We start from the raw sequence: 15,854 nt of genomic DNA on the forward strand, positions 1-15,854 counted from the left end.
TTTTAATATAATAAAATTTACTATAACTTTAGCATTTTTTTCAAAAAAGAAAGTGTATTACCAAAAAAAAAACACATTTTACTATAATAAAAATTATGATATTATATACTTATTAAATATTATTTAAACGATAATAAAAAAGAAAGTGTATTACCAAAAAAAAAACACATTTTACTATAATAAAAATTATGATATTATATACTTATTAAATATTATTTAAACGATAATAAAAAAAAAATTATAAAAAAAAACATGATAACAAAGAGACCTCATTTCAAAATATCACCTTAGCACTTCAAATTAGTTGAGCCGCCTCTGTTTACCATGTCTCAAACATCATATCACCTTCGAAATCAAAGTAATGCCACGAGCCCCACACTATATATTAGTATATAGCAGAGACCCTGACCATGAAACCAAGACAAAGAAAAATAACAAACTATACTATTTAGTCATTTAAAAATTATTTTATTATAATATTTTCAGTTTTAACAAAATAAATATTATTTTATTATAGTATTTTCAATTTTAACAAAATAAATTCTATCTAAACGGACCTAATTTTCAGTTTTGTTACGTATTTTTAGTTTTCAATTTTTAGTAATCAGATAACTTTTCAGTTTTCAGTTTTGTGTACTCAGATATAAAAAATGGAGAAGACAGAGCACACAACAATATCCACAAATGGCATAAACATGCACGTAGCGTCAATAGGGACAGGCCCAGTCATACTCTTCCTCCACGGCTTTCCTGAGCTCTGGTACTCATGGCGCCACCAGCTTCTCTTCCTATCCTCCAATGGCTACCGCTGCGTCGCCCCCGACCTCCGCGGATATGGAGACACTGATGCCCCGCCCTCTGCCTCCTCCTACACCTCCTTCCACATTGTCGGTGACCTTATAGGCCTGCTTGACCATTTGGGTATCGATCAGGTCTTCTTGGTGGGTCATGACTTGGGAGCTAAGATGGCCTGGCACTTTTGCTGGTTCAGGCCAGACCGAGTGAAAGCTGTGGTCAACTTGAGCGTGCCATTTTTCCCAGGAACCCAGCCATAAAGTTTGTGGATGGCTTGAGAGCTTCATTGGTGATGACTATTATTATTGCTGGTCTCAGGTAATTCTGTTAACCTAATCAATCAATCAATCATCTATCGTGCACCATTTGAAAATAAAGAAATTGGATTTTATTTTTCATTTTAAAATGATTTGAATAAAATATGAAAAGTGAAATTTCTTTTATTCATAAAATTCATGAATAGATTAGAATCACGTTACATAATATCGAAACTAAGATTAAATTTTAAATTCACAAGTATTTTATTAATATAAAATCATCAAAACTCCAATTTATTCGAAAAAATTACATTGACACTTTCGAGTATAGTGAAATTATATTTACTGCTCCTGATTTTAAAGAAATAATATTCAACCCCCAAAATGATAAGAATAAGTGACATTTCCCCCTTCTTTTGGAATAGAGTATCAATTGTTTTGATTATTTGGTGTTGAAAATGGGTGGAGTACGCAAAATAAATTTATTAGTGAAATTAGATCTGCGATGATTCTCAAAAAAGAAAAAAAAAAAGAAAAAGAGAGAGAGAGAGAGAGAGAGAGAGAGAGAGAGAGAGAGTCTGATTGAAAGGACTATAGGCAATTCAAAAGTGGAGTATAGTTTTAAAAAACCAAACTAAACCAGCCAATTGTATTGGTTCAATAGGAATTGGGCACCAATTCGGTTCGATAAAACCTGTCTCATCGGCCTTGATTTTGAACTGACTCCCCTGGGCGAGACTTCCTAAAACCGACCAAAACTAAGAACCAAGAGCAAATACAATTTTTTGACCGTACCATTTTTAAAACCATGTTAATGGAGTATGGATTTTGTAGGTACTCAAGAATTCTTTGCCTTTGGCTTTGGCTTTTTTGGCTTGATTGCCTTGCCTTGCCTTTGGCTTGAATTCTTTGTCCCACATTGGAAAGATGTCTTTCCTCTTTCTACCTTATAAGGGATGAACCAATGGAGTAAGAGTACCATTAGTTTGGTTAAGACCAAACTGAGTCAAGGAGGTCAAGACCAAACTAATGGTACTCTTACTCTATTGGTTCATCCATTATAAGGTAGAAAGAGGGAAAGACATCTTTCCAATGTGAGACAAAAGAATTCAAGCCAAAGGCAAGGCAAGGCAATCAAGCCAAAAAAGCCAAAACCAAAGGCAAAGAATTCTTGAGTACCTATAGAGTTCAATCTTTATATTTTCTTTGGTTGCTTAAGAATAAAAACGAGATGGTTAAAGATGTAATTTGGGTGAATTTTCTAAAAAAGTGGTTGGAATAGGATAAAAATGACAGTAAGTGGGGTGCGGGGAGGAATTAGCAACTATATTATTTTGACTTGACTATTCATTTTCACCCAAGTTTTCTCTCTGATTTTGGGTAAAAACAATTTGATAAGTCCGAGATGAAAACACTTGAGTCTTACCATTTTTCCCCTTGTTTTCCATTGTTAACTGAACAATGAAAAACATCAATTTTCTACCCAATTTTCCATCCTCCATTTTTTCACCTCAACCAAACATAGGCAATACACTTGTTCATTTCCATGGTGTTCAAATTTGTGTGTTAATAGTAGTTTGTAGTCCATGATTATCTTGTCATTATTCTTCATCTTCAATGAACTGCTAAACACTACTGTAGGAACCTGGACAGGCTGAAAAAGATTTTGCTTGTGTCGATACTGCAATTCTAATGAAGAAGATGTTTTCAGTTTTTGGTCCAAATCTTCTATTTATACCCAAATAAATAGGATTTAGCGGATTGCGAACTCCAGATATCATGTCCTCATGGTTGATAGAAGAAGATATTGATTATTACACGAGCAAATTCAACCAAAAAGGTTTCACTGGGGACGAAATGGGTAACTAAACATAAAATTCTAACTATATAATTAGTTGTCAACGTTTTCAAACTATATTTTTTATTAGCATCTTGAGTTTCAAAGACTCGATTTTGGCCCATAAATCAAGTCTCAAAGACTCAATTTTCATGGCCTAATCATATTCGATGTGGTATATTTTTCCACGTGGCGACCACATGGAAATCGAGTTTCTAATACTCGATTTCCAACCCTTATAAATATCAACAAATAAGAGAGGTACCAGAACAGAGAACAACCAAAAAAAAAAAAAAAAAAAAAAAAACCAGAAGGAGAAGATCCAGATCGGACCACCGCGCGTGACCCAGGCCTAGCGCCGCCCGGGCCGCGCGCTAGCTCCGACCGCACCTGGCTGGTGAGGTGAGCTCTTTCTCTCCCTCTGATCTAAGTTTGGATTGAGATTGATGTGTTTTGGATTTTTGAAATTTGTTTTTGGGTATTTTGGTACATGGACTTAGAACTTTTAAAAAAAAAAAATTTGTGTTAGAAATCAAGTCTTAGAAACTCGATTTTCATGTGATCGCCACGTGAAAAAATATGCCACATCGGATATGATTAGGCCATGAAAATCGAGTCTTTAAGACTCGATTTATAGGCCAAAATCGAGTCTTTGAAACTCGAGATGCTAGTAAAAAATATAGTTTGAAAACGTTGACAACTAATTATATAGTTAGAATTTTATGTTTAGTTACCCATTTCGTCATTTCGTCCTTTCACTAGAGGATTGAACTATTATCGAGCTACTAACCTGTAGGTTTCTTGCTTCTTTCTATTGACTTTTGGATGAGTATTATGTGTATTATTTAAGAGTAGTGTAGGGTTTCCACTAACTCATTCTTAAACATTACTTACCACAAAATTATAAGTGTCTATGTAGCCATTTTTAGTTTGGGTGAGACATAAAAACATTGATTCTCTCCTCTTGCAGAACCTGGGAGCTCACAGCACCGTGGACTGGATTACAAATCAAAGTACCAGCAAAGTTTATGGTGGGTGACCTAGACATTGTCTACCATATGCCAGGTACTAAGGAATATATACACGATGGTGGCTTCAAGAAGGATGTTCCAAATTTGCAAGATGTAGTTGTGATGGAAGGAGTAGCTCACTTTATCAACCAAGTAAAGCCAGAGGAGATCAATGCACACATATATGACTTTGTAAAGAAATTTTAATTGTCATTGCTTGCATTGGCATGCTAATTTATTGAATGTTTGATCTGCATTTGATATTATAGCTTCGACATGCCAACACAATGTTTGATTAAGTTAATAAAGAGTCCATAGGGCGAGAGTCAGAATTATTACTATTGATTGGGGGCATGGTTAAGTTCATGTTCCTGTATCCGCTTTCTCAAAATCTCTCTTTTCATTGTATGTTCTCTTAATAAGTAAGGGATGCCAACAGGACAAGGCAGGGTAAGATGACTCAGATCAAAGGTGAAACAAAAAGGAAAGGGACAGTTGTGAGAGTGCAAAGAGAGAAAAAACGTTTTAGTATGGTAATAAAATATGTACAAAAAATACATTATAAATAAAACAAGTTTTAAAAAATTATATTCGTGTACACACATATTCTAGGTGGGGCAAGACAGGGCAAGGTGAGCAAAACCTATCCCTGCCCGGTCACCTCTTCAGGGTGGGAAAAACTCATGCTGGGCAAAGTATTACAAGACAAGTTAAACGGGATGAGAATGATCGAGCTTTTGATGACTTTTTTTATATTGAGTCACGTATGCTTTGAAGACCTCCTAAATTTACACATCATCACTATTTTCTTTTGGATAAATTTTGGTAACTTACCCTGAAGTTTGAGTTAATGACAACGAAGTCTAAAACATTCCAAAACTAACCAACTTGGTCTCTAAACACCATTGGGTCTATTAGTCATTCTAACACATTTCTTCTCTCTCTCCTTGCTTTAATTCTCTCTTCTCTCTCCGTGTGTATACCAAACCCATACTAAATCAGCAAAACCACCGCCTCACCACAATTGTTCAAAAGCCCACCACCACAAACAAATCTTACACACACTAACTAATTTAGACACATACACATGGCATAAATAACATTTATATGAACTATACATCCATACCCATTTAAAATCAACCCTAAAATCCCCTTTTTCCAAACCCTAATAGCCAAGCTCCTCAAAATAAAAAATTCTTAGTACACCATTTTACAAACCCAATTCAAAATCACTAAATCCCTATAACCAACCAAAAACCCAATCCCTAAATTAACCAAACCAAAAACCATAAACAAAAGAGGGTTTCGGCCATAAACAATAGGAGAAAATAAATGAGAAAAAATAAAGAAGAGAATAATAGAGATATAGGGTAGAGAAAGCGATAGCCAACGGTTGTGGTGATATCGTTGAGCTCAATTGCCATCAGTGGTGACATGGGCTTCATGGAGCTCTTCCATGGTTGTGAGAGAGAAAGAGAGAGAGAGAGAGATGCTCACAATGGTTGTGGCTTGCTAGCGGTAGCCATGAGGTTTTGGGGGATCCAAGTTTAGGGTTAGGGAGAGAATGAGATAAGTGGAGATGAGAGAAGAGAGGGATTAGAATGACTAATGAGCTTAATGATGTTTAAGGACCAAGTTGTGTTTAGAAACCAAATTGGTTAAGTTTGAAATGTCTTAAACCTAGCTAATGTTAGCCAAAACCTCAGACTAAGTTTCTGAAATTAAACTTTTTCTTTTTAATTTTTTAAAGTTGAATTTTTATAATCTTACTATTTGACAATCCCTATTCTCTCAATCTCAATTTCTCAGATTGCAGACCTTCCCCTCTTCATTTTCTCATGGTCAGCCAAACCACAGATTGAAATCAATGGAGTTGCAGAAGCCCTCCGCCTCTCTTACTAATTCACCACTTCCCTCTCACAACATATTCAAATTCCTACCGCTTCGGTTTTGTACTACCAGTTCCATACTCCTCAGTCTGATTCAACTCAGTGTGCAATTTGCAAATGATGTTCAAACTTCAAAGAAACCCAAATGCGATCACCAATAGACTTTTATTTCAACACCAGCCAGTTTTTTTTTTTTTTTTTTTGGATTTTTTAACACCAGTCGTTCTTCTTTACATACAACTGATTTCACTCTTGTCCTTAAAATTAGGAATGGCATCAATAGAAACGTTTTAATGTTCCCGCATTCGTATTATACTTCCAACCATGCACTGTTTGTATACTCACACACTGTTTGTATACTCACAGTTAACAGATTGAGAAAGAAGAGCAGCACTAGAGAACAGGCGCATTCCAAAATCCAAATAATAGGGAGAGGGGTTCCTCTCAGTTTTGCTGGTTTGTCTACAGACTTTGCCATGTTGACAAACATACACAACCAAACAAAAAACCATTCCAAATATGGTCTGGACTGAAGTCCACACCTAGTAAAAGTCCCAAAGTTACTCGAGCAGATGACATTAAGTATCGAACAAGAATGCTTGTCATCAAACTAACCAAAGCATTTTTGAATTACATAAATGTTCCAAGTCATACAATTCGACCATTCTTAGACAAAACAAAAGAACTAAATAAACGGGCGCGAGAACTTCAATGGCATGGTACAAGGACAAACACATTTGCTGGTGAACAAGTCCAGTCCCCCCCAACATAGTTTAAGACCCCTCTGGCACCCACAAGCAGAGAAGAAGCATTGGTGGCCTGCTGGATCATAACATTTCTTGTGATTTTCTCACACATCTGCTGACCTTTTTCTTGAACTCGTCTCTCCTATCTCTCCATTCCTTCTGTAATAAAAGATGCAAATTATGAAATTCACTTTGTGGTACCAAACAATATGTGGCTATATTTATAAATAAATCCTTTGGCCATATATATTGGAAAATGATGTTCTTCCAATAATAGATGGAAGGAGTTGAAAAGAACAATTGAGGAGGAAATATGATAATAGAGGAAGCTGCAACTTACATAATCATAATAACCACAAACTTCAAAATCACAGTAAATATCAATTTTGTGAAAGGAGAAACAGAATTACAACAATATGCCAAATGGTCAACTAGTTTTAAGGACTCAAGAGGATCAAAGCAGAAAATCCAACCAAATAATACATGAAAAGATCTGGCTTCAACTTATGAAAACACAAGAAGAAATGAACCAAGCCATTAATGAGCAACTAGGATCTTGACTTTGTAAAAGCTCAGGCATATTTGTTTACTTAACTAAACAAGAAGCTCAAGATTCTTTAGGTTATACATATTTTTTGTTGTTAAAAACTTGATTATAAATAATTTCTTCAATTTTCAACTTTGACATATACTTTGCAACCATGGTGAGTCCCTAACCCTCTTTAGCCCGTGGGCTTGTTATTTTCGTGGCATTTGGTACTTGAGTGGCTATAATTTATTAACTTTAGAAAATTTATGGGCTCGTCAAGCTCTTCATGAACTCAACAAGCTTACAATGCCTCAAGCTTAGGTTCTCAAGCTTAAGATAAACTTGATTTGAGCTCAAGCTTGTATGATCTTTAACAAGTGAAGCATGAGAGCAAGGCAAAGCTTGACTGGGCACATTTGAACCCTAGATGCAATCATGAGAACATCTTATATATCAAAATTTGTAATTACTATTTTCACTTTATTGCTTGTATACCCCACAATCAGTACATACCAACATTTAGACACTCCTCAGCATCAAGGAAATAACCCCCCACTAGAGCACTCCATTCAGGATCTTGTACTAAAGTACGATATTCTTTGATAATTCTACCACCTGATTACATAGAACTTCTTGTCTTGAGAACTTTTAAAGCTTTTCTTACATCATCAAGATAACTGAAATCAAGAAATCAGTAAAGACTATCCTCCTTCATTAACTAAATAATCTCCATCATTTAAGCCTGTACTTCTCTGAATGACCATCAGTACAAGTTTCAGTCTCTTGCATTACACAAACTCACTTAAATCTCCGGTGTCTGGAATATAACATTTAATTGGCAAAGACAGAAGTAGTCCACAACCAACTCTCTTAAAGATCCTCTACCAAGCACGAGATTTCTTTGATCAGTTCTACACCACCTACACGAGCACACCATCTGAATAACTAAAATCAAGAAATCAAACCATTTTCATTCTTCTTATTCATTAAATGATATCCATCCTACATTGTATAAGATCTTCTAAAGAGAAATTAGTCCCTCCATAGATGCTTGTAACCAACTAGATTAAATTTTCCTTGGCCGTGGACTTCCTGCAAATCCATTATCTGCCTCATGTATGATGAGCCTTAGCATGTTCTTCATTTGGTCAAGCTGTTTGCTGACTAAAGCAATCTATCACAGGGCTACCGACATTATGAATTAAAAAGGATTTATCTAACAAAAAAAATTAAGCACAGTCTGCAACCTTGCCTATAATCTGTCCACATAATATACTACTACAATTATGTTAACTTGAAGCATTTGCATATTCACATGTTGCACATCATAGTTCTTTACTTATAAATAGAACAAGAAAAATCAATAGCCAACAATCACTTACAGCAGCTTCAACATTTGCAGGTGATTCGTCATTAGGTCCGGAAAGCATTGATATTATACTTAAAACTATACTTTCAACCTGAAACAATAACAAAAATACGTTAAAAAATGTAAGGTTATGGTAAATATCAGTCATTAAGGAGGGAAGCAATGATTTATAGGGTGAGATCTGTATAGAGCTTCTGCCCTCTGTTGAGCCCAGGGTTAAGCCATAAGTCTCATAATCTAGGTGCATACACAATAAAACTCATAATATGACTAAATGAGATGAAACCATCATGTTAAAATTTCTTAGTTGACTGGTTTTCAGACACTGGACTTCTCCAATATTCTAATTCTATTAGTAACCTCTTTTTTTTGGGACAAGGTTGGTATTATTGAGTTAAACTCTAAGAAATTTGGAAGCAATATAGAACAACTCTTAACCAACAAAGACTAATGTAATGAAGGAAAAGAATAGACAAGAGACAAAAGAGAAACCAAATGACATGAAATAGAGGAAAGAGCCTTTTCTTAATGCTGTGTTTGTTTCAAGGAAAATCAAGGAAGCAAAATAAATACTAAAAATCTCGACGTTCTCCTATTAGATTAATATGAACTTCTAGTTCATGAAAAATAAAGTCCTACATGGAGGATATACAAAAATAGCATCCGTGACAAATACTATATTTTCCTATAAGCATAAAATATATTTTACTCACTTATATTCATAAAGAACAACAATCCCTTTCTTCTAATAAATTTTCTTATAGAAAATCATAAAGAACAGCAAAAGAATTCAAACAAGAAAATATTTTTGAGTGAAACAAAAGAAGCTAAGCCATGGTCTAGTGTCCCGAACATTCAAGATGAAACTCAAAGCGTAAGCCTTGAAACCTTTAAAACTGTGCAAATATATGTAATGATAGTTCAATTTTAGAGATGCACTTAAGATGAGGAACTTAAAATCAGTAGGTTTTCTGTAAGTATCAACATATGATGTTAAATAAAGGAGTGATAGAATTCAACTACTATGCATTGTAGATTTATATTCTAAATGGCCTCACTCCATAAGGTTCTGACATCAACTGTTATAAAAAAAAAAACAAAATAGTAAATCCAACAAACATTTGCAACTTCTTGTCGAGTACATAATAAATATGATTAAAGCTTATTACCTCATACTTTCTTAGTTCTTATAAATAATAATTAATTTTGCATAACCATATTAAATTATTGGCTTATTATTATTTATCCACTTTATTGTCTTCAACCCGCTAGTCCAACCCCACCTTCCCCCCAAAACCCCCAACTCTTCACCCCCCCAAAAAAAAAAATAAAAGGCAGGGAATTCTGACCAGTATTTTCACATCTACATTGAAAATTTGAAACTCAATTAACTATTAATAACATTTTGATATATAACCAACTGCTCCGCATTTACTTCAGAATATTGAATTAGCCAAATATTCCCTAACCCTGAAGTTGGAAAGTGGGGAATTCCCAAGCTCAGATCCCCAACTTTGTCAATGGAACCAAGAGAGAGATACATACTGTATGCACCGGTGTCCAGCGCTCACTTGCTAGCTCATAGCCATTTGGGTCCTCACCAGGAGGATGAAGAATTGATATGCATACACGGCCATCGGGATAAACTGCAACTCATGCAGAAACCAAATCAGCCAGTGTAATCTGCTAATCAACTGGGGCAAAGAGATCAAACAGATGAGAGTAAGAAAAGTAACCAACCATTAGGATGCCATATTTCCGAAGTAAATTTCACTGTCGGAGGGCTGTTTGGGTAATTCGATGGGAAGCTCATAATGGCATTGAAAAATCCTCCCTCACTGCAATTATGTAAGGTGTAAAAATCATAATTAGGAAACAATTCATTGCTTTAAACACTAGGTTGAATCTCAACAGCATAACACTAGCCTATACATTTGCTCTATTTGGCAGAAAAACATTTGGTAGATATCTCATAAGCCACATCCTCAAAACTGGCCCCTCAACCAATCTTAGAGGCCCTTGAATGCTACAATCAAACCATCTGGAGCAAGCAGCAATTGAATTATTATTCTTTTTTAATTGGTAAATTTACACATGCACCTAGTAAGTTTTGAACCCACAACTTTAACCTCTACCTTTTCTTATGGGGGGGAGGACGTGACATTTGAGAAGCAATTGTGATGCAAAACAAACCAGAACTTTGTAACAAGAAAAATAAATAATAGGAAAATAGAGGATAGAACTTATGAGTTAGCACCTAGGCTTGAAGTCAGCAACAAGCAAAGAAAAATCACTAGGAGTTGGCACCAGACCAAAAAACCTAAGGAACCTCCATTCATCAAAATGATCTCCCTTGATAGGAGTACAACGCTTAGCTTATATAGGAATTCTAACCCTGTTTCACACTGACATAGAAAACCCTACTTATTGAATGACAAAAATACCCTAGGTTTACATAAAAATACTATTAACTGAATTAAATACAAGGGCTTAAAATAAAAAGCAAAATTGATGGCCAATAGAATAAATAAATAAATCCTTGTGCATCCCACGTCATCCTCCCCTAGTCGGACAAAACTCGACCTTGAGTTTGAAGTGGGGAAGGATCAAAACTCTGACACATATCACTTGCTTCAATTAAGGAACCACCTTTGACTATGACAGCATGGAGGTTAGAAATTGTACAAGCATTCATCATATTTTCTGGGAGAACCTCATATATAATCGCTTATTAAATACGAACCTACCATTACTGCTAAGGAAGGACATGAAAGAAAAAATTTACGATCAATATTTATCACAATACTTTCGAGCAAAATATCTACCCCAAACCAACATGGTAATTTCAAAAATCATAAAGACAATCTAAGGCAAGACAACCCACCAACTGCACAATTTGAAAAGCATATTATGAATGATAGTGCAATTTCTAATCCTAAGCCCACCCCAATGCAGTCTTTCATGACCCTAGAAAGCTTAATGAAAGTCATACAAGGCCTAAACAAATATGTCTGCAAAGGTTCAACACATAACCACTCAACTTGAGTTTCAAGGCATCTTAAAAGGCGACCAAACTTCAAAGACATAGCTTCACACGTGAGAGACCTTATTGTTGAGACCCCAAAATTTTGTGTTAAATCAGAAGTACAAGTGCCAACACTAATTTTGCTTCAACAATCATGCACAGCAAGAAAAACCTTCTGAAGAGCCTAAACATCATGGTAAAATATTTGAACCATGCATAGTAGATTTAATTCAACTTGTTGAAAAGTCAGGTATATTGCCTCTTGTTGAGAGACAAATTTCATTAAACTTGATGAAGAGAAGGTTCCACAAGATAGTGTCATATTAGAGGATCCACATGATGTGAAAGTTGAATTTGATGAATGTGCCACTGACCAATCCTTTATGGTGCATGAAGATCTACAACTTGATGAAGTCAATAAGGTTGACACCATGGTGCTTCCTATGGTTCATATGGTTCAGGATAAGATTGTGCCAATTCCACACATTGATTTTGTAATTCCATAAGAGGTTAGTGAATGCAAGGTTTCTCTTTCTCTGTGCTTCCTAAGGTGACACCTAAACTAAAGCAAGGATTACGTGCCAGAATTTTGATCCTTCAGCACTTCAAAACTCAAGGTCAAGTTTTCTCTAACTGGGGAAGGATGATGCAAGAGACACAAAGAGATATTTATTTTAACTTATTATTATTTAATTTTGCTAGTCAATTGTATCTTTGGTCAGTTTTATTTTATTTTAAGTCCCATTATTTAATTAGGATTTTTAGTATTTTATTAAAATCTAGGATTATTTTTGTAATAAGGCAATTAGAATTTTCTATGCCAGTTAGATTAGGGTTTAGTATTCCTATAAAAGCTAAGCATTGTACTCCTATCAAGGAAGAGTTATTTTGATGAATAAATGTTCCTTTTGGTGTTTTGGTTTGGTGATAACCTACTTCTAGTGGTTTTTCTTCGCTCGGTGCTAACTCTAAGCACGCCTAGGTGCCGACTACTAGGTTCTATCCTTTATTTTCCTATTATTTATTTTTCTTGTAGCAAACTTCTGGTTTGTCCTGCATCAAATTGATACATTCCATGAACTCAAAAAAATCAAAGGTATGCCTTATCACATTAATAAACAATACTTTTTTCACTTATCCACCCTCTTCTTTACAAAAAGAATACTTAAGAAAAAGGAATGTTTCAAAACATGAAACTTTAAATAATTTATAGCGCAAAACATCCAATTTAGTTAACAATAAATTATCCCAAGCAAATATAACATAAAAAATTATCCGAAACAAAAATACCTAGAAATTTATGACCCAATAACAAGATTAGAATTGGTTGTTCTAAGTTTCCCTATAAATATTTCACTTTTCCAACAATTAACAATTCCAAAAGCTCTATCAATTTAATGATTAGGCTAAAACCCCAAAACCAACACATCAAATTAAAAAAAAAAAAAAAAAAAAAGAATCCACAATCACCAAACACACAATTAACTCAAGCAAATTCCAAAACAACACAAACTTTACCCCAAAAAAAATTTTAATAAGAATCCAGCCCTTGATTCAATTCTATCACCAAAAATTTTAAACCCTGCCCACAACATCTCAAAGAGACCTCAAACCCCAGAGAATGATCCAGAAGAACACAAAATTTACACTCACAGAATATTAATAAAGCATTGAAAAATCCCGCCTCACTGCAATTATGTAATGCTTAAAAATCATAATAAGTACACAACTCATAGCTTTAAACATTAGTTTGAAACTCAACAGTGTGACATTAGCCTATGCATTAGCTCTATTTGAAAGCAAAACATTAGGTAGATATATAAAAAGCCACACACTCCAAAATCAACCCCTCAACCAATCTTTAAAGCACGTGAATCCTACAATCACAAGTAACCAACTAAAGAACCAAATGAAGCAAGCAGCAATTGATATATATAGGTGGAGAAGGTGCCGTTTGAGCAGAAATTGATACATTCCTTGAACTTGGAACAAATCAAAGGTATACTTTTTCACATTACTAAAAATCCTTATCTTCCCCTTGTCCACTGTCTTCTTTACAAAAGCCAATACTCAAGAAAAGGATTATTTCAAAACATGAAACTTTCAACAATTCCTAGCCCAAAGCATCCAATCTAATTAACAAGCTATTATCCCAAGAAAATATAGAATAAAAAATTATCTGAAACAAAAGCACCTAAAAATTATGATCCGGTAACAAGACTATAATCGGATGTTTTAAGTTTCCTTCTAAAGGTCTCTCCTTTCCTTACAATTAACAATTCCAAAAGCTCTATCAATTCAATGATTAGGCTAAAACCCTAAACCAACTCATCAAATATATAGCACAACAAATTATTTGAAACAAAAGCACCTCAAAACTATGACCCAGTAACAAGATTAGAATTGGCTACCTAAGTTTCCCTCTAAAGATTTCTCCTTTTCCTACAATTAACAATTCCAAAAGCTCTATCAATTCAATGATTAGGCTAGAACCCTAAAACCAACACATCAAATTAAAAAAGAATCCACAATCACGAAAGACCCAATTAATTCAACCAAATTCCAAAACTAATCAAAAGCACAAACTTTCCCCCAAGAAAATCACAATCCAACCCTTGATTCAATCCTATAACCAAAAGAAAAATTAAAATCCTGCCCACAATACCCAAAAAAAGAAAAAAAACCTAAATCCCCCAAGATAGTGATCCAAAAAGACACAAAATTTACGCTCAGAAAATAAAAATAAAAAGAAATAAAGCACGTACTAAAGAGTATCCGGCGGTCCAATAATTGTAACGCTCCATTCGAAGATATTGGTCTCGTCGACCAGACCGGCCGAGAATCCGTCGACCGGGTTCTTACAAAGATCTGCACCACACAATAAGATCAATCAGAAACCGATGAACGGCTCGCAATCAATCAAAATTGAAAACCTACATCCAATTTTGTACGTGTGTGAGAGATAGGAGGAACAAGGAATTTGAAATTTCTATATACCTTTGAGTTGCTTTTGGAGGAGGAGGCTTGCTTGGGACGCCGCCATGGAGGAGAGAAGGTTCGAGAGCTTACAATAGCTCTGCGATTGCAAGCGACGAGCGAGGGAGAGAGAAAGAAAGAAAAAGAGGAAAGCAAAAAGAAATTTATATAAATTATAAAGCCGACACTTTTGTGCCTTTATATAGATGGATAGAACTTAGAAGGTTCGGATTCCGGACTCTACTCTTTAATACGATCCAATATAGGCTTATAGTGCTATATGTCTATGCTTGTGGGGATTTTTTTTTTTTTTTTTTTTTTTACTTTTTCGAGTAATTACATTTTTTTTTTAATTTCACCTTAAATTATACCTTATTTTAGACTGTATCCATGAACTCACGGAATGCATGATTATCTCTTCGGGTTTGTTTAGTTGTAGGGGTGAAAAAGTGAGAGTATATAAGAGGTTTTTTAGTTTTCTTAGGGTATGTTTAGTACATTGAATGTGGATTACAACGAGAATGGTAATCTTTATTACCAGGAATAAAAGGTGTTGTAATGGAATAATTAAACCAATTCATTAGTTTAGTTGTGAGTTGTAACATTAGAATAAAATCTATGATCTATTTTAGGAAATATCTCATTTATACAAATATATTTCCTAGAAAATAATATATTTTAAATTTTAGAGAGATGAGTTATTTTTGATGATTTTTTATTTCCATAATTGTTAGGGGAAAGTTTATTTATTTGGAAATATATTAATGTTAGAAATTATTACATCTACTAAGGAATAGCTATTACAATCCTTGTAGAGAGGAATAGTTATTCCTCATTTTAAAGAATAGTTATTCATAAGGAATGACTATTCCATGTAATAAAATCATAACCAAACTATTGTATAGTTAAACCATAGGAATAACTATTACATTACAATACCTATTACAGTCTACCAAACATGCCCTTAGTTTGTATTTGGTTGGGGTGAAAAANAAAAAAAAAAAAAAAAAAAAAAAAAAAAACCAGAGCAACCAGCAGGTCCACTCCCAGGAAAGAAAAAAAAATGTGGAAAATAGGCTTGCAAGTCCCATGCCCAGAAAAGAAAAAAAAAATAGGGGTAATTCAATCATTAATGCAATTATTCCTCCCCCCTCTATTTTCTTCACAAACTGAGCAAGTAGAATTTTAGTAGGCTAGGATAGAAAACACATGGCCCCACCAATTTTTCATCCTCCCCCTTTCTCCAACCAAACTCTTATAAAATCAATTTTCTCTCCACTTTTCTCTCCCCTATTTTCTATCCTCCATGTTTCACCCCCAACCAAATGAACTTTTAAAGTTATAACTCTACAATACTTAACACTAACCATCTATTTTGGGGTTTAAGTCTAACAAAATTTAGCATTAAAAAACCATTTTAC

General features: G+C 34.5%; 1 protein-coding gene and 1 pseudogene across 1 annotated transcript; one reads left to right on the top strand and one right to left on the bottom strand.

The window, feature by feature from the left end:
• Positions 1–650: 650 nt before the first annotated feature.
• Positions 651–4,177, top strand: LOC112026117 (uncharacterized; annotated as a pseudogene).
• Positions 4,178–6,366: 2,189 nt separating this feature from the next.
• LOC112026130 (ubiquitin-conjugating enzyme E2 7) lies at positions 6,367–14,603 on the bottom strand. The gene is made up of 6 exons (XM_024058808.2): positions 14,455–14,603; positions 14,223–14,325; positions 10,173–10,270; positions 9,978–10,078; positions 8,446–8,523; positions 6,367–6,693 (listed from the first exon to the last, which is right to left on the bottom strand). The coding sequence occupies exons 1-6, from the start codon at positions 14,498–14,500 to the stop codon at positions 6,616–6,618; spliced, it is 504 nt and encodes a 167-aa protein (XP_023914576.1). The 5' UTR covers positions 14,501–14,603; the 3' UTR covers positions 6,367–6,615.
• Positions 14,604–15,854: the final 1,251 nt, after the last annotated feature.

The sequence above is a fragment of the Quercus suber genome, unplaced genomic scaffold (assembly GCF_002906115.3).
Source record: "Quercus suber isolate HL8 unplaced genomic scaffold, Cork oak 2.0 scaffold_129, whole genome shotgun sequence".
Classification (NCBI taxonomy): domain Eukaryota; kingdom Viridiplantae; phylum Streptophyta; class Magnoliopsida; order Fagales; family Fagaceae; genus Quercus; species Quercus suber.

Coding starts and splice junctions, on each gene's coding strand:
- LOC112026130 (XM_024058808.2), bottom strand. CDS start 14,500: ATGGCGGCGTCCCAAGCAAGCCTCCTCCTCCAAAAGCAACTCAAAG. Junction 10,271..14,222: donor GGACCGCCGGATACTCTTTA/GTACGTGCTTTA, acceptor ACATAATTGCAG/TGAGGGAGGATTTTTCAATG. Junction 6,694..8,445: donor CTGCAAATGTTGAAGCTGCT/GTAAGTGATTGT, acceptor CTTTTATTACAG/AAGGAATGGAGAGATAGGAG.